Raw genomic sequence first — 19,631 nt, forward strand, 5'->3', positions numbered from 1 at the left:
AATAATGTAAACTTTTCTAGGCTAAATTGTGTTTAAAGTTTAATGTTCAAAGTGAAAATTGCATCACAGGTACTTTTCAAAATATTGCAGTTCTTGGGTTCTTTGATTCGAATCATCTGGTCCAGATAACTAACATTACAATAAATGCCTGACGCTCTGATTTGAGTCTACGTAAGTTTTTGGAACCAGCATACCAGCGATACACAGACGAAGCATTTGCTACGTAAACCCGATAATGTTTTCCTTACTTTCTTTTGTAAACAGACTAATTTTCAGTTGCCTCAAAACCGTTATAATTAATATTACCTTGAAAATGAGGTAGGAAAGGCGTTGTTCTGAACGCTGTTGAACGCCTACGCTCTGGGCTATTCTCATACAACGTTTAGTCTCCAATACGGCCCGACAATTTCGATTTAATCTCCGTAAAAGCTGGCCATGCGTTAAGGACAAACGATTACCATCAGGTAGTTCGATATCGCCATCAAGAGATCAGTAGTCTGAGCCGTAATGGGCGCCAGCGCGGGCATATTGGGCACACCCTAAAGGGGCCTAGTTCTGGTCTATGTAATTCCAACGCTTATGAAAATCAATATGAAGGAAGAGATAATAATCCGATACACCGGAGATTTGCTTTCCCGCTAGGCCCGTCTCATCGCTGTTTATTATGATCTGTACCCACGTTGTAAAAAGCCCGGGGCGATGGCTGACACAGTAGTCAATCTGAACTGCACATTGGGAATTATGAAGCTGGCTTCGAATGACTGGTATAGCCAGAGTGGAATCATCTCCCAAACTGACTGCGAAAATGATAGGCCTTCGGAAAGCTGTGAAGGCACATTGTCACCACGAAGCCATCGACCGAGGAAGCGCTGTTAAAGTACCACTGGGACAGTTGCCACGCCTCGCTTAATCCGCCGTTGAAAGGCGTTTATGACTTTGGAAATGTCCATGGTTCAACCAACACAATAGACACCGGTGTTACAATTGTCTAACACAAAATAATGTCGCTTTTTATGGCGATGGGCATTTTGCCAGTAACACAGATCTTCGTAAGAAGGGTGAAAACCGGCGATGAATGGCTAAGTTATGGAATTCATATTGGCAGCAGGATATGTGGAAGAATGAAAGAAAGTGGGCTTACAGAATGATACCCAAAAATGTTACGAAGAAAGTTGATCAATAGGTATCAAAAGAAGGAATCAAATTGGCAATATGTCAAGTATCAACGACTGTTCATTCCTTTAAAACAAGGACATCTGGTTCCATAATGTTTTGTTCCACACTAATCTCTTCATTAAAGGAGATATTTCTCAGCTTCTCGTAAGGAATATTTATGGAGTCCATTTTTGCAAACATTCTTATTGACCTTATTGACTGACAGCTACATATGTTTCGATTATTATTATGCATTATTCTTTTTAATAGGTACTTCGTGCCCTGGCTTAAGCATTTGTCAGTGTGTTATGTTGTCATACGGTTTCGCTTCCTAATGTTATATCCCTCAGATTGTAAAATGTCATCTAATTAGATTACATGTTTCATATGACTTAGATTCCGCTTAAACTCTCACAGGATTTTCTTTCAATAGCAGTGAGTACGACAATATTTATGATTTGCAACCCCCATTCATTAGAATGACGCTGTCATTAAATCCATATATACCATGAAGGAATATCAACACTTTTTGAATACATATGATGAATATTTTTTGCATTGTGTCCACACCATCCTTAAGCTACATTTCCTTTCGTCAAAGAGCCACTGATTATTGATTATAACCTGTCAGTGATTTTTGTCAGGAAATTTTCACATACCATACTAAAACCATAACTGTAGCATAATAATATTCCTTTTATAAAGTGGATCCCATTATTTTTTTACTTATTTATTTATTTCACTGTTTATTAACTAGATATTCAAGATTGTGCCTTTGTCAGTGGAATACGTTATTCTGTGCTCCTAGGGTTATGTAACTGTTACACAAACCCGGTGGAGTCGCACTTCTGGCTTTTTAGATTCCATTGTGCAATATGAGTGATTGAGTGTTTGGGGTTTAACGTCGTATTTAGCAATTTTTTTAGACGGAGTCCTCAGAGTGCATGTAATGCGCCTCCTTGTTGTAGGACGGATTTCCACCGCTCTTTTATCTAGTGCTGCTTCACTAAGACGATTTACCGAAGGCAAGTAAGCTGCACCACCCGAGCAAATATACTGACATCAGTCTACCAGTCGTTGCACTTACCCTTAATGCTAAACGCCAAGCGAGAAAGCTACGACTTCCTGTTTTAAGGTTTAAGCGGAGGCTCTACGACATCGGGGCTGGTAGTTGTGCAATACGAGCAAACATAACTATGCATGTTAAATGTTAAATCAGTTATGCCTCGTCTTTTCGTGTATTTGCTCACGCGCGTGCAAATTGAAACTATCACATCAAATATATATTTAAAGACGTACATCACTGACAGTAAAACGAGAGAAGCGACGACAGTGTGGTAGCTGGCAAACGGTCAAACGTAAATGTTGAAACACGGTCTCTTTTCAGTCTATCTCAGTCGTTGTTTTATTTTAACTATTCATGTAAAAAATAATTAGGTAATAAATAGAACTCGCATCCTCTGTGTGTTTGTAGGTCAACATTATTATGTTATTCAGCACAAAGTATATACCCGGGTGCAGGAATATTTGATCGAACTGTTTCCTGTGCAGTGTATATTTGTCCCATAAAGACGGCAGTAATCAACAGGTATCTTTGTCTGAACTGTAAACATTAGTCAACCACTTACCTGTTCCATAAACATTTCTTTTTCGTGCCCGAGGTAAAAATGTGTAACACAGCCCAAAGTCCGTGAGGGTTTCCCAGAAGTCCTCGAGATCACATGGTTCATTTTGCCACACACACCTGTTGGTGCAACAATAACATAATAGTTCCATAAAATTACATAACTGGAGCACAAATGAATGATGTTCTTGGTTTAATTAAATCAGTCATAGTACAGTTGCATCTTCAAACTCTGACACAAGATACTTTCCCGGCTACCGTGGTTTCCTCTTGGTTTCTTCCAGAACAGCGTAAAGCATATGGCTTAGTAGTGCTATCATTGGAGAGTGAATCGAAACCATTACTGTGTCACGTAACACAACTCCTTGAGTGGTAAGCTAGATAACTGTCGATGATCAGACCAATAGGTATACTAAAGATCAGGTTAATTAATGCAACTGTCTGGCAAAATTAGACCATTTATTTAAATTGTTTTAGCAACAACAAACAGTGGTTAAATAGACACTGATATGAAAATTTAGTCATGTTAGTGCGATTTACAAAAACAAAAACCGGTGATGACTAGCGAAGAAGAAAAGACTGAAAAGACAGTCATTTTTTTATTTGATTTGTTTTACGCCGTACTCAAGAATATTGTACTAATTGATGACGGTTAGCATTGTGGCGGATGTTAAACAGATGTTAAAAGTTTGTAGGTGTTGTGAATGCGAGTGTGAGGAAGTGTTGATAACTAATAATGGCTGACATGAGTGTGTTAATATCGTGAATGCGAGTATGAGTAAATGTTCATAACTGGTATTGGATCTTGTGAGTGTGCTGGTCTCGTGAATGTGAGTGTGAGTAAATGTTCATAACTGGTATTGGATGGTGTGACATGTTGATGACGTGAATGCGAGTGTGAGTAAATGCTCATAACTGGTATTGGACGGTGTGATGTGCTGGTGTCGTGAATGCGAGTGTGAGTAATTATTCATAACTGGTATTTGACGGTGTGATGTGTTGGTGACGTGAATACGAGTGTGAGTAAATGTTTATAACTGGTATTGGATGGTGTGATGTGTTGGTGACGTGAATGCGAGTGTGAGTAAATGTTCATAACTGGTATTGGACAGTGTGATGTGTTGGCGACGTGAACGCGAGTGTGAGTAAATGTTCATAACTGGTATTGGACAGTGTGATGTGTTGGTGACGTGAATACGAGTGTGAGTAAATGTTCATAACTGGTATTGGACAGTGTGATGTGTTGGCGACGTGAATGCGAGTGTGAGTAAATGTTTATAACTGGTATTGGATGGTGTGATGTGTTGGCGACGTGAATGCGAGTGTGAGTAAATGTTTATAACTGGTATTGGATGGTGTGATTGTGCTGATGTGATTGTGAGCGTGAGTAAATGCTCATAACAAATAATGGCTGGAATGAGTGTGCTGGTGTCGTGAATGTGAATATGGGTAAATGTTTATAACTGATATTGGATGGTGTGAGTGTGTTGGAGTCGTGAATGTGAGTGTGAGGAAGTGTTGTTGATAACTAATAATGGCTGACATGAGTGTGCTGGTGTCGTGAATGCGAGTATGAGTAAATGCTCATAACTGGTATTTGACGGTGTGACATGTTGGTGACGTGAATGTGAGCGTGAGTAAATGCTTATAACTAATAAGGGTTGGTATGAGTGTGCTAGTGTCGTGAATGCGAATATGGGTAAATGTTTATAACTGGTATTGGATGGTGTGAGTATGCTGGTGTCGTGAATGTGAGCGTGAGGAAGTGTTGATAACTAATAATGGCTGACATGAGAGTGAATACGAGTGTGAGTAAATGTTCAAAATTGGTATTGGATGGTGTGAGTGTGTTGGTGTTGTGAATATGAATGTCAATAGCTGATGAAAGTTTTATGATCCTGAAGGTATCGTAAATGTGAGTTCTTGATGCCATCTCCCGGTATGTCGACTACGGCCATAAACAAAATGCTGAATTTTAGATAACAGTTGGTTGAACATTACTGATACTGAATGAAGAATGGGTTCTGTTAACGAAAGGCTAACGATAACTTTGCTCGAAATTTTCCAACATCTTTCTGAAAAGTAATCAGGCACACAGGCCGAAAAGATCGGTCGATAGGTCATAGTCTGAGGAGGAATTCCTTGTTCTTCAGCGCCTTTCGCCCTTCAAGACAAAATGAACGCAGGTGGCCATTGAAGAGTCTTCGATTGTGTTAGAGGAGAATCGAGGGCGGCTTCAAGTGCTACTTGCTCTTCAATCGCCTCGGGGAGAAAACAGCCTTCCATGCTAACAGATAGGTTTGTCTCTTTCCCCACACATCCAGATTGAATGACCAGAGTCGCAAATAAGCCCAGTCACAGCCTATTCTCCTAGGAGAGAAACGACTAAACGGGTTATAATCCAAATGTTCATGCTGTGTGAATTCTGATCCCCTCAGTCACGAATTGCCCTGGATTTATTTTATTTCACACCGAGGCAGTGGAGTTAATTGTCATCGGTGTGATGTTTGCTAGACACGAAAATACGTCTTATATTTCCTGTTCCTCACACCTGCGCACTGCACGCAAGCCAGTGGTGTTCTGAAACCATAAAAAAGACCGTCTTGCTGTTGTTGTTATTGTTGGTCATTGTCTTCTTTTTATGTAGGAGTTTGTTTTCAGTTATCGATCATTGTTATTGATTTGTCTTTATGGCTTCCCTAATCCTGTATTGATAATAGTTTATATAACAAATTCGCCGATCTTTATGTTTTTTCAAATATTAAAATTTGAATGCAACCTTCGTATAAGAAGAAATGTGGTTTAGGCCAACAGCTTGCTTTAATGCCGATATTAAAGCCCATCATATCGTAGCGTATCACGAGCACATTTCACAGATATCATGATTGAAGACGAAGCCTTGTCACACGATTACCTCATGCAAATTAAAGACTACTCAACCAATCAAAACTGTTAATAAGAATGTCAAGGCCCTCGCACCAATTGTCAATTCCTTTAAGTTTGTAATGCGCCTACAGTGATCTGCTGTCCATGTGGCTGCCTCGGTGATTGGCATGCGTGTTATTTTTAAGTGATTTCCAAGATTAGAGGAGCTGTACAAATTGAGTTTTTCTCTCCAGAATAAAGGCCTCTAGAGACCGCGCCTACGGGAGACGGGGGCCAAGCCATCGTCCACAGGAAGGAAGCACCGGAGATTCACTAACTCTGCCTGTCCAGCTTCGGCACAAGACGACATGGCCACGGTAACATGGTCGAGCACGCGTTACAGCTGCGTTTGACAGCTTATTGACGTGCTGCGGACATCATAACGACAAAAGCGCTGGAAGCTAGTCGAGTTTCTTTTCAGCCGCCGTTCAGCTACAATTCAAGTCCTGGGGGCGGTTCCAGTCCGAGATTATGCTCATAGACGTGCTGTGATTGCAGATAGCTACACGTACATGTAAAAAGTAAAGCATGAGTCACGTGCTCATAATCAGAGAAACGGCGAGATTTCTTTCTTCTACATCTAACTCATTCAGCATAGGGATTTTTTGTGACATTTTGGAATAATAATATGTACACATAATTTACAGTTTTATAAATTGGAATTATTATAAATTAGTCATAGACTGTTTCACATATAACATTTGTCAATCTGACGAAAAGCGTGCGCTTATAATACATTTTAAGCCACAACAGCTCAAAAGTTGCTCGCTGGAATGAGACCAACTGTGAAACCATATCATTTCCTTCCGAGTAGGTAAACATGCGGACACATACTATTACATACTGTATAGGAGAGAAGAATCAACAACTCTTACACATCGGTATAAATACTGACCAAAATTTACGAATATTATAATATAATCTATTTGTCTTTTAACTCCGGACAGAATGAAGATACTTCCCTACAGCCAAACAACGCCTCATAACAAGCCTATTATATTGCAATATAAAGTTATAGTCTTAAAAATTAGACGCAAATACGAGATTATTACCACTAATGTGGCACACATTTGATATTTGTCCGTTAACATTTCTTATAATGTTGAATGTATGAATAGGTAAGTAAAATTGAATAAGCTTGGAGTTATTAAACGAAACTGTACAAAGCAGATAATGGTTATTGGGTGAATAAGTGGTAAGAGGAAAGTAAGTGTACTTAAGTGGAAATGAATATGCGTGGAGCTGAAATGCATAAGCGTGGTGCAATCTAGGTGATGGTTATTGGGTGAAGAGTGGGATGAGGAGAGTAAGTGTGCTTAAGTACAAATGAACATGCGTAGAGTTGATGGATGAAACTGTGCAATCTAAGTGATGGGTTATTAGGTGAAGAGTGGGATGAGGAGAGTAAGTGTACTTAAGTACAAATGAACATGCGTAGAGTTGATGGATGAAACTGTGCAATCTAAGTGGTGGGTTATTGGGTGAAGAGTGGGATGAGGAGAGTAAGTGTACTTAAGTACAAATGAACATGCGTAGAGTTGATGGATGAAACTGTGCAATCTAAGTGATGGGTTATTGGGTGAAGAGTGGGATGAGGAGAGTAAGTGTATTTAAGTACAAATGAACATGCGTAGAGTTGATGGATGAAACTGTGCAATCTAAGTGATGGGTTATTGGGTGAAGAGTAGGAAGAGGAGAGTAAGTGTACCTAGGTAGAAATGAATAATGGAGTTGATGGATGAAACTATACAAGTATATGTAATGATTATTGGGTAATTAAGTGAGTAAGAATACTTAAGTAGGAATGAGAATGAATTGTTAGGGATGTGTGCGAAATGTAATTTTGTTGAAAAAGATAAAGATAAAATATTACATACACAGAGCGTTTATAAGCCCTTATTTTGACAAACAATGTTTAATATTGCTCATGGTTGGCAGACTAGCTTTTGTTCAACTAGCCATGAGGAGACTTGCGAACCATATACAACACATGTTGGGTGAATTGGATTGGTGTTCACGTATTCGCTGAACTGGCATCTGTGCTTTGGCGCGTGGATGTAGGGAACAAGTGTGCTAGGCCTAGCTATTGTTTGAGTGCAGTAACAGATGTTTGGTGAAAGTGTGCGGGACTATAAACTGCCCAGTGCATGGGTAATTGCATGGTAATGACTGGGTGCATAGAAATTTGTTGTCAGGGGGGTTAATATTACACGAAATTGGGCAGGTATGATGAATTAGTCAATCGCTGACAGAACAGATAGGCTGATTCCATGATGACTCCATGATTGTATTGACGACTGACTCCATGCTTGTATTAACGAAAGCAACCATGATGATATTTTTTATTTATTTATTTACTTATTTATTTACTTTCAAGTATACGCTGGATTCGATTCCGCCACCTGCCTTGCCAATACAGATAATACAAGAGACTATAACAAAGACATCTTGGAATAGGCTATAAAACTTGGTTTCACCCATTTTTCATTCTGTTCATTTCACGACTCAGTGCTGATGTGTTTAGTGCACTACCTCCCTGAAGTGTCATTATGAAGGCACCAGACAGGTCGTCACGCTCACTGACACCAGTCCCTTTATGGCTTCTACAGTTATGCCCACGGTGAGCGAGAAAAAGCTATGATAGCCAATTTTAACGTCTTTGGTTTCAGCTGACGCTGATACAGTATATATATATATATATATATATATATATATATATATATATATATATATATATATATATACGCCCAGAATTCAATAACAGAACAGTGAACGTCCTTGAGGAAAACACTTAATTTGCTGAGACACCGGTACTCATCGTGTACTTCACGAGTAATACAGACAGACAATCAGAGCAGTATGCACCGAGAAGACTACTCCGAATGTCTCTTTGTCCCACTGGAATGTCTGTGCTCTAAATTGACCAAAATGAACAACCAAACGAGTGTTTGCGCAGACTAGGTTTCATCAATAGAGGCCGTTCATAAGGGACCCACAAATCACCAATGATACCACAAGAGTGGCAGTAGAAAGGAAAACAGGCGAAGCAGTTGGTTTAAGAAAATCAAACACGTTACCCTCTAATGAAGTCCTTCTTGAGATGGGAGACGTTGCGCAGATCTTGTAAATAGCTACCTCTAGGGGCGACCGTGTCTTGCCAGCTCCCCGTGATGTTTTGGCTGTTGTAGATTGCCAGGACTTCTTCCAAACGACCAATATCGGCAAGGCCGGTCAGCCTGGAAAATTAGAAGGAAATTACATGAGTGACCTGTGCAGCATACAGTTCGTTCAAATCTATTGCTACTCAACCGGGAAAATTATCTCGGTGCGGACCAGCCATACATGTCCCGACCAGGCCAGCCCACGTGGAGAGGGATTGAAGACAGATCGATTCGCTTCTCGTTAAATGTTACGCGGGACAGGGAGTTCAGATTAGGGCGTGTATGCGTGTCTGCAGCCTGCTTGGACAGGGTAGACATGCCCAAGTCGTACCATTGAAGTACAATCTGCTTTGAATTACCGTGTAGTCAGGCATGTCAGATGAATTCAATCTTCTGTGGATGGATTGTACCTAAACTAAGAGGAAACCAGCCCAACGTGTAAAGTATACATAACAAACCACGTGTAAAGTATACATAATAAAGAAACATGTAAACTATACATAATAAAGAAACATGTAAACTCTACATAATAAAGAAACATGTAAACTCTACATTATAAAGAAATGTGTGAACTGTACATAATAAAGAAATGTGTGAACTATACATGACAAAGTAACATGTAAACTATACACAATCCGGAAAACTTTGTGAGGAGATAACTAAATAATTTGCCCAAAACCTTGTTTTATCGGGTGATAAAAATAAGTTTACCAGATATCAAATGAATCTAAGAAACAGACATTCGAATACCAGATGTCAACCACCATGTGCATTCCGGATCAAAAATCGCAAGGTCAGTTAACAAATCGACATTGATTCGATTGACTGATTAATGGTTCACACCATTCAGTGTGCTACTTTGGCAAGCAGCTGACGAACGTCCCACACATACAGATTTTTACCACCAAAAGACCACATAACTAGCAATCATATGAACGGCATTTGTATATCTACTATTCAAGCCCAGACATCGCAGTCACAAGCACATCTCGACAATTCTCTGTCTGCAGTTGGAAGTCAACCAACACTGACCGGTTGAATGACATTTAAACGAAATTTTACCTAATTCTACTTAAGCCATGGAGCTAGAGGGCTTATAATTTTCTACTATTTATGCATTTACATGAAAATTTACCAGTTATCATACTGTCGCTGCTGCTCTGGATTTACTCTCTATGCTATACGTATTTAATTATATGAAAATACTTTTTACACTCAACACAACTGATTTCTAGTAAAATTGGATAACTATTTCATATGTAATATTCCCATAGTAAAGAAGGCAAATAGATGGAAATTTTGCACCGATGTGAGCCCAGTTCTTTGTAAAGCGTTGAAGGCATATTGTTTTTTTCAACTTTCATTACATGGCACAGACTTAACTGCCAACGTTGCCAATGTCATTGAGACTGTGATATATGGATAATTAACCTTGACTTCTAACATAGATTTAGAAGGGATAATAAAGTCATTTATTTGGAGTATTAGGCTCTGGCTGATCCACTGGGTACATGGGAGCGGATTTGCTCCCTGATTGAACCACCGTACACTCCCCCTTCCCCCACCATGTCCGCACAGATTGTAAAGTAATCATTGATGGGTTTGATTTCGTGATGAGAATACAAGATTGCGGAACTTGCTGGTCCAGGATTACTGGGGACTGTCCTGACACTCTCCTTGTCTTCAAAGTTGCTAGTAGGCTATTATACAACGTTGGTAAAGAGTGATTTTGAAATCGATGCACTGTTCTTTACGTTGACGTTTAAAGTGTTTGTTTTTGTTGCACTTTTGTCTTTGATTAAAAAAACATCCGCCATCAATGTGACCTACGCCATCGTATTCAGCAGTGATTAGTCAGGCGTAGTTATCTAGCCTCCACATTTACGGTTAATTTACGTTGTTACAAATTAGACTTGGTACCCTTTCTAACCGAACAAGGCGTCTTGAAAACTGCGTTTGTTCACTGATATCACTGTCACGTTTTGTAGTTCAAGTTCCTATAGGCAGATAGTGTTTCTAATGATGCTGTCCTCTTTAGTGGTTGCAAGTATTTTTTAATTTCAAATAGAGGAGGACAAACTAAAAAGACAGTTTTCCCGGGGAAGGAGGTCAAAAAGCACGGCCAAGTACACTATGAGTAAATAAGTAAATGTTTCATGATGTACTGATTGCTTGTGTAACGTTACAGATGGTCACGTCATTACTGTGCCTATTCAAACGAGTGCTTTACTTTCTGTAGTGTTTTCCAATGCAATTAGTGTAATCGGTATGCTGTTGGTGTCGCAACGGCGTTTCTCATTGTGATAACCGATAATGATCTCACAAAATGACTCCTTTTCCAGTGATGACGTCCTCTGTCCACATTAATCTAAATCCAAACGTTGTCATGGCAACTGATTAAGATCTTAGCATATAAATCAGGACAAATCTCTAAATGAACAACTGGTTTGCAATTTGGTGACAAGAACTAAGAAATCTTCTTTTATTCGATCGAATTTAAAGTTTGCTATTTGCATGATTGGCTTCCAAGTTGCAAAACTCTATTGCCCGCGTCTCTTTAGTCTCAACATATACAGCCTCAATTTCATCTCGGACCACTCTCGTTTATTTGCCACAATCACGCCGCGCGGTCTTTCCCAGAAACTAATCCAATGTTAAAGAAAATGCGATTGGGAAAATTGAATCTTCAGGAGGTTTGGATTAGGCAATATAATCGTAGGTGTGTTGAAGGCTGCGAATGTTTGATTTGATTTGACGCAACGTGTGGGGGGTATTGGTTGTGATAAAAGACAGGGGATTAGGTCCCTGGTCGAGCAGCTACAAAACCTCAGGCGGGCATATTTCAGACGAGCTTTATCTCCCAGCGGCAAGCAGCACGCTGATTACACCGTTACACTGATGACAGTTTGCCGATATGTCGGACTGAAACACCCACTTTCCATCTGTGCTCGCGAACACAGCTCTCCCGCGGACGGTGGTACAAAAAAGGTGCCTGAAGTACTTCATAAAACAGCAATTCCATAAAGCCTGCCGCTGGGATACAGCCGGTCTAGCCGGCAGACGGCTAAGGCCGTGGTAATACTGTAGGTATAGTTACATATACTCTCCTTATATTGTAATAGTGGAAAATATGTGTGTAACGTCACATCTGCACACATTATGATTATTTATCTGATTGGAGTTTTACACCGTTCTCAAGAATATTTCACTTATATGGCAGCGGCCAGCATTACTGTGGGAGGAAGCCGGGCCTGGGGGAAAACCAACGACCATCTGCTGATTGCTGGCAGACACTCAAGTGAAAATATTCAGTGACACGTTATAGCAGTTGGTTTGGACAGTTGGTTGGACACTCGTCACAGTGACAAATTAAAATATAGACAAATTGGACAACAGAAGGAAAATGACTGTACACTGGCGGAGATTGTTTGGGTCGGAAATATCTGGTCACATTTGATAGGTGTGGTCTGTATCCCCTTAGCCAAGATGGTATAGACCGGATCAATAAAATAGGTTATACTGTCCCTGACAACTGTTGAACCAATTTTATTTTCTGTCGGTAGCTATCTTTGACGATATTTTTCATGTTTATCACGAATTTGGTGATTTCATTTTAAAATATACCTTCAGTTGTACATAACCAACAGAAAACTGGGAACGATGGTCGTGGGTTTCCTCGAGGCTCTGCACAGTTCTCTCCCACCATAATACTCGGCACTATCGTATAAGTGAAATATTCTTGAGTACGGCTTAAAACACCACTCAAATAAATAAATCAAAAGTAAACACATAGTGTAAACAGAGAGCGAGGAACCAGCGCTCCCAAAACTTGAAGTGGAAACAAAATCCGACAGTCCTGCGATGTATATCAAAAAATAAAACCATAACGATCAGATGCAAATGGCCAAGCTATGTATAATAAATGAACTGATGTTTGGTTGTAGGTTCAGTGCTGATTATAACACCGCGCCCATCGGCCGAGCCTTTCGGTGTTGTTATTTGAGGTTTCAGAGCGGCCTGACCACAAGAGTTCCTCAAACAAAACAGACGCCATTAATTGGGCAACTAATTACCTTTGAAATAAGAGGATTTATTGGTGGAGCGTGCCCCAGGTACGGTATTGTCTTACTCTATTGTTGTCTGGACGATATGGGATCAATCGTTGCTGACAGCAGCCCGTAGGTGTATTATACAGTCTTGCTGGCAATTGCCACAGTCGGCAACACAATACACACCCAAGAAAAGCTTTGTAGGATTAAATGCCTGGATTACAGAAACAGCATTAACCAAATACGCATTGCCCTACGTGCAGTATCCACCACTCTCCGGGATTGTCATTTTAATACTGCCTTTGAAAGACAGGACGCCAATTAAATAACCATCGAAATATTTGATTGTCATTGTCAGCGTACGCATTCTCGTTTTAGGACCAGTGATATCTGGTGCAATGTTGTGATACGTGAGGTCGTGAGTTCGAATCCAGCTCTCTCTGGTTGGGTTTTGAGCGATACTTGGGTTACAAATGTAAAATGACCAAAGAGAAAAAAAAGGTATATGTGGACTGTGTTATTGTTTCATTTCGTTCTGTCTTAATATGCCGATGTATTTAAGTCCACCACTAGTAGACAGTTTATCTGCCGTTTTATAAAAAGCTCAAAATGTTGAAATTTAACCAAGACTTAGATGTTCTTCATTTCGTAGTATATTTATAATACACCTCGTAATTTATTAATGTTTCATGTCATGCACCTACGAATAACCTCCAAAGCAAACTAAATGCAGTTTTCAACAAGCATTCTGTTGGGTGTTTTTCCTGACAACTTTACACCTATATTTTCATTTGTCCAATCAACACAACAAACCGGCAGCGTGAACTAGTTTTACTGACGGGTGTCAGGAACAGGTGTTATGTTATATGCAGTTGCCATGGAGATCTAGGCAGGAAACAAATGTCAGGATTGACTTTCACCTGTCAAGAACGCGACAGGTACATAAATCTATGCGTCGAAACACAGAATAAAATACACACAATACTGTTAGCACGCATCAGATTTCCTCTGAACGATATACGCTGTTGCCATTAAGCTAACTACATATGCAACTACAAAATTTCAAGATGAATGCACATATTTTTCATTATTTCTGATTTCTTTGATTTATTCTCTACATATCTCTTTTTACATAAAACACACCACTGCGAAGTCATGTCTGATGTGTGAAAGGTAACATTGAGCTATGACTGCTTGAGATGTCATGACTGGTGTCACGAGCAATATCAGTATATTTTGGTTGGTTTGCCTGTTATGCCCGATGTTATGCACAAAATTTTATATTGAGCTTCATGGGTCTTGTTGGCTCGGTAGCAGTATACTGTGAATGGTTGGGTGCGATGTCTTGTTGGCTCGGTAGCAGTATACTGTGAATGGTTGGGTGCGATGTCTTGTTGGCTCGTTAGCAGTATACTGTGAATGGTTGGGTGCGATGTCTTGTTGGCTCGGTAGCAGTATACTGTGAATGGTTGGGTGCGATGTCTTGTTTGCTTGGTAGCAGTATACTATAAGAGGTTGGGTGCGATGTCTTGTGTGCTCGGTAGCTGTATACTGTGAATGGTTGGGTGTAATTTAGGCTTCACAACGGCAACCGTCAATCACAATTGGACGCTCCAGGTCAATCATCGCAAATCCATTTCCCTGGTTGAGGCGTCATGACTGGTATGTGCCTGGTATTAGTGTACACTGATGGCGTCCTGGTATGGGTATACAGTGACAGGTTGGGATGTCGTGTCTGATGTCTCCCTGGTATCAGTGCACCGTGACTGGTTCTGGTGTCAAGGCTGATATGTGCCTGGTAACAGTATAATCTTAATAGTGTGAGTGTCATAACTGGTGTCCGTCTGAGATCAACATGATGTTACTGGGTGGGTTTTTATGGTCGATGTCTGCTAAAATCAATATACTGAGACAGACTGGGATATCTCAGCCGATGTCTGTCTGGTATTAGTTAGCCGTGACTGGTTGGAGTGTCAAGGCTGATATCTGCCTCGTATCAGTGTACTGTGACTGGTTATGGTATCATGGCTGATGTCTGACTAGTATCAGTATGCTGTGACTATTGGGGTGTCACGGCCGATGTGTGCCTAGAACCAGTATTCTGTGCTGGGTAGGCGTGTCAAGGCTGATGTCTGCCTGGTATCAGTATATTGCGACTGGCTGGAGTGTTATGATTATGCCAACGTGACACACAGTGGTTGTTTAGGTGGCACGTCCGACGCCAAGTCCTGCTACAAAGTAATATGGTCTCAATGTGAATGAAAAAGTATTGCAAACGATGTCAAACCAAAAACAACCAGTCAATCAAATCGCTAGATAGTACACATTTGAAGCAAAGTTTCTACAGGCACTAAAATAATTCTTTTTGAACCGACGCTCTAAATCCATATATATAGATATCAGTCTTATATATAGACATCACGTTCATCGTATCTGTGTGTTTGTGTCAGTTATAAATCCATATAATCTGCCTTATCTTTCGGCAGCTCTTTTATCGTATCTGCCTGTTTGCATCTGCATCAATCTTTGTGATAGCTGACAACTTGCCGAAAGACAAGTAACACAAGTCTACCAAGTAATAATAACTTAATACTGTCAGTCAACTGATGTCCGGTTAAGCATTATTCGTTGGGTTTTTCCTGTGTTTGTGTCCTACTCCATGACTAAACTAAAAGATGACGCTATTTCGTGTACGGTCACATCTCCAACTCTCTCCAGTTCCATATGCAGATGATTTAGACTTGGAGTAGGGACAAAATAGTCCATAATCGTGCGCATGCGTAATGCGAATGGTAATGCCAACGAATTAAATCCACTATGCTCTTCGAATAACGATATACGGATTTTGCCGCGGATGATTTACATGACAATGGGTAACACATTCTTCCGGTTCTTTCAGAAGCGTCGCATACCCCAGATAAAGACAAGCTCCATGTTTGTGTATGGGAGATCAGCTCCCATTATGCCCTGGCATATCTCACCACGTATTAAAGGCTGATGCGAAGGTTAATATTTGCTGTGCTTTTAAACGTGCACAATCGCCTGAGATAATGATGTTTGATTTCAACAAGTCACGCACACAATATGGTTATGATGGAATACAGCATTGGAAAGCTTTTAGATGAGCAAACGCAATGCATTTAATCACGTTTACTAATTGCTGGATATTATATTATCAATTGCCATTAAAATATGACATGCTAATTTTAATATCCCATTACTGGGCGTTGTAATGCTTTGCTGCTAGATGTTTTCGTACATAGGTTTATACGCTTGAGGTTTTTATGATTTACACAGCAGATGTTTTGCAAGGACATCAATTGCAAGGCATGCTGAAAAAAACTTGTGATGTACGATGTCAATAAGCTATAACTTATTCCGTTAAATTGTCCATCACTGGTTGCACAAACCTTTCCAGCATGAACGCAAGTAGCCATTTTATAACATTTTGTAAACAAAGGTTCAAAATAAATGACAGGGAAAATATTGAACAATGACAGGGAAAATATTGAACAATGACAAGGAAAATATTGAACAATGAGAGGGAAAATAGTGAACAATGAGAGGGAAAATATTGAATAATGAGAGGGAAAATATTGAACAATGACAAGGAAAATATTGAACATCAATAACTAAGCCCGCAATCAAGAATTCTGACCAAACCACTGCTCATGGCCCTGGTGTTGTAAAAAAATAACGAGGAAAAACCTATGGCTAATTGCATGCATAGTTATTTCAAAGCGACGTATTTTGGGATTGAACTCCCAAGCTGAGAAATCAAACCGACAGAACCGTTCTCCTCTTCACCCAGATAAATAACGAATTCCCTTGAGCTGAATCTTACTCTCTGATCACTGACAGAAAAATATCCTAGCAACAGATGAGAACATTTTTAATTTTTGCCTTCAAAGTTTTGAGTCAGATATAGCAAAATGAAAACGAATGTGAAACATAATGTATCCTATATCAATGTTTTGATCTCACAAACTGTTACCTTTTGTTGCTGAACTGTTGTATCGGGAACACAAATCATGACAAAATTAAACAGTTTTTGATGTTTTTGCCGACAGCTGGTCTCGATAAATCAGACCCCCAAACCAAATTCATACAGAATGGAGATGCTATGATGTGGTATTCACGCGTAAATCGATATATGCGTAAATATGTATATATAGTTCATACTCAACAGTTAATTAAAACAGAATGGCAACTTGCATACGAAGCAGCACAGCCGCGGAGGGATTTAATTTACATACGTTCAGGCTTAGACGGCAAAATTAATTCAGCGATATAAGAAAAACAGAAGATGTCTGGAAACTGATATAGTCATATTCACAGTGAGAATTTCATACTTGAAACTTTAACATATAGCTTGGGTTTAACATATAACACGAATGACAAAGGCCATGGATTACTTTACGTATTCTACGTTTATCTATAAGTGATATCCTGCAAAATAACGAGAGCTGAAACCCGCACTTTTTTTAAGAAGTAGTAGTGTACAATCGCAGTCCAAACATTTGCAAATTCCCTGACTACGTTCTGTTACGTGAAAGTCACAATTGCAACGCTGTTATTTCCATGGGAAACCAAATAAAATTCATCCTGTGACATCGTTTCTATGCGGTATGAAGAGTTCAAAGACAAATCGATAAGAATGCTTACTTTCATTGCGCTTATCAGTCTGCAATTTTTACCTGTACCAATAATTTTAAGTATTTAATAAAATATATATTAATATTTAAATATATTTAAGAAATCCCACAGATTGGTTATAAATGTTCAATCTTTCTGTGACGTCATCATGTCACAACTGCTTTCACCAGGAATGGAACGAAAAGTAACGTTGTCACGAGAGGGGTTAGTGGGATATCGGATGTGTTGAATCCATTCATTAAACCTGTGCTGAACAAAATAGATGTACTTGCGCAATCTCAGTCCACATACAGTCCATAACATTTTTATGTCATATTAAATCATGGTGCAGTGTTTCTGCATGAATGAAACAAAGTTAATTTATGTTAATGGGTTCATGTCTGTGTAGTGTTTGAAAGAGCTCTGCTATATCAAGGACAGCGCATCCGTGTAATTTGACATAAGTTAACAGTAGAATATAAAATGTAAAACAAAGATGGCCGATATTAACGTGGGTTTGTTACTGGACTAAAAGGCCTACCAGCAACGCTAGTATATCCCCAGATAACCAACCAAAAGAACATGGGCATGAAAAAAAAAATTGGTCGCTTTGACATGAAACACATGCCACGTATAATTATAGTGCAGATTAGCATGAACGCTGGGAGGGCAGAGCTATTTAGGTCATAAGGGATTACATATCGCCTGACCACTTATCCGTAGTTACATCTCGCCCGACCGCTTATCCGTAGTTATATCTCGCTTTTGTATGGAACAGTACTCACTAAGTTACAGACGGCATGTAGACCCTCTGTATAAAGTAACATGGCCGTCGCTTAGTTACCCACAAAATTATAACTATCGAATGTTCGGAAGGCCGCAACATTTTGTCCTCATTTTAGCCGTATCAAGCCGAAAGGCTAAATCCATATTCATATAATCCCTAATGATTTTAATGCCACATCAGCGACCATATTAGATCGAACGACTTCGTCACGGCACCGAAGCGGGAAAAATGTGGCAATTCTACTGACGCAGACGATGATGAGTCCGGCATAAAGATGGCGTCCGAATGACGGATTAGAAGCGCTCCATTCTCCAGTCTTCTTAGTTCTCTGTTAAAGCCAGACATTCTGATTTCTAGCAATGATAAACATCTTGTCTGGTCGATACATATTGATAGCAAAGCCGATCTGCCAATCTGATCGTATAAAGAGTGTATAATTACAGGAGGACCTAGGAACTAGCTGTCGTGTGCCCAGACTTCAAGGCCGCAACATCCGCCGATCTGGCAGACAACTTTCAGGTTTGATATTCGTGCGCACCATCTCCTTTCTGGATTGTCTGGACACAAAAGCACATTTTACTTTAGCCTCTGACTAGATCATATACACTTTTTTTTTGGCTTAAGCAAAACAATTATATATAAGTTGCTGCCCTAGTATCTGCGATATGGAAAGCCCTGAAACTTCAGTAACTGAGTCATAACTGGATTGGGATTTTGACCTGATTTGTGGTGTTGACTATTACACAAAGTGCTGCGTCAATGAAATGATCTTAGTTTTATGTCTTAATTCATCTACATTAAAAGGGTAGACAAAAATATATAAGATATATAGTATAAAGCATATAGCATAAAGAATAAAATCAGGGCAGTATGATAGCTACCGGTTGAATCTGGCCTCTTGTCAATCCACTCCAGTCAGGGTTTTATTCCGACTGTTCATATATATGGTTAAAAACTGGCAACATAAACACCCTCGAACACTATACCTTATAAGTACAATTAGTTAAAAAAAAAACTGCACTGAAGTTAGTTGTAATTCATTAGACGTCACTGGTCTACAATTACCCAAAATATTGTGCTGTCATCAGTGATACAAAGACTCGTTTATTTTATCTCCTCCATGTGCGTCACTTTCCGTATCTGCTGTCGCATTTGTTTATATATTATGAGTCATTGAAACTAATGACGCTTTTCGATTCGAACGACTCACAGTGTCGGTAAACCCGCTGACGTGTCACGACCCATGGTGTGACGTCACGAATTCATGAATGCGATGTATGTTCAGAAATAATACA

General features: G+C 39.7%; 1 protein-coding gene across 1 annotated transcript in view; it reads right to left on the reverse strand.

The window, feature by feature from the left end:
- The window catches only part of LOC135473065 (degenerin-like protein del-10), a 62,432-nt gene that overhangs the window by 26,891 nt on the left and 15,910 nt on the right, over positions 1-19,631 (reverse strand). The window contains exons 3-4 of the mRNA XM_064752862.1: positions 8,782-8,940; positions 2,784-2,899 (exon numbers count right to left, since the gene is read on the reverse strand). Of these exons, the coding sequence (XP_064608932.1) occupies positions 2,784-2,899; positions 8,782-8,940 (275 nt within the window). The remainder of the gene's footprint in view (positions 1-2,783; positions 2,900-8,781; positions 8,941-19,631) is intronic.

The sequence above is a fragment of the Liolophura sinensis genome, chromosome 8, assembly GCF_032854445.1.
Source record: "Liolophura sinensis isolate JHLJ2023 chromosome 8, CUHK_Ljap_v2, whole genome shotgun sequence".
In the NCBI taxonomy this organism is placed as follows: domain Eukaryota; kingdom Metazoa; phylum Mollusca; class Polyplacophora; order Chitonida; family Chitonidae; genus Liolophura; species Liolophura sinensis.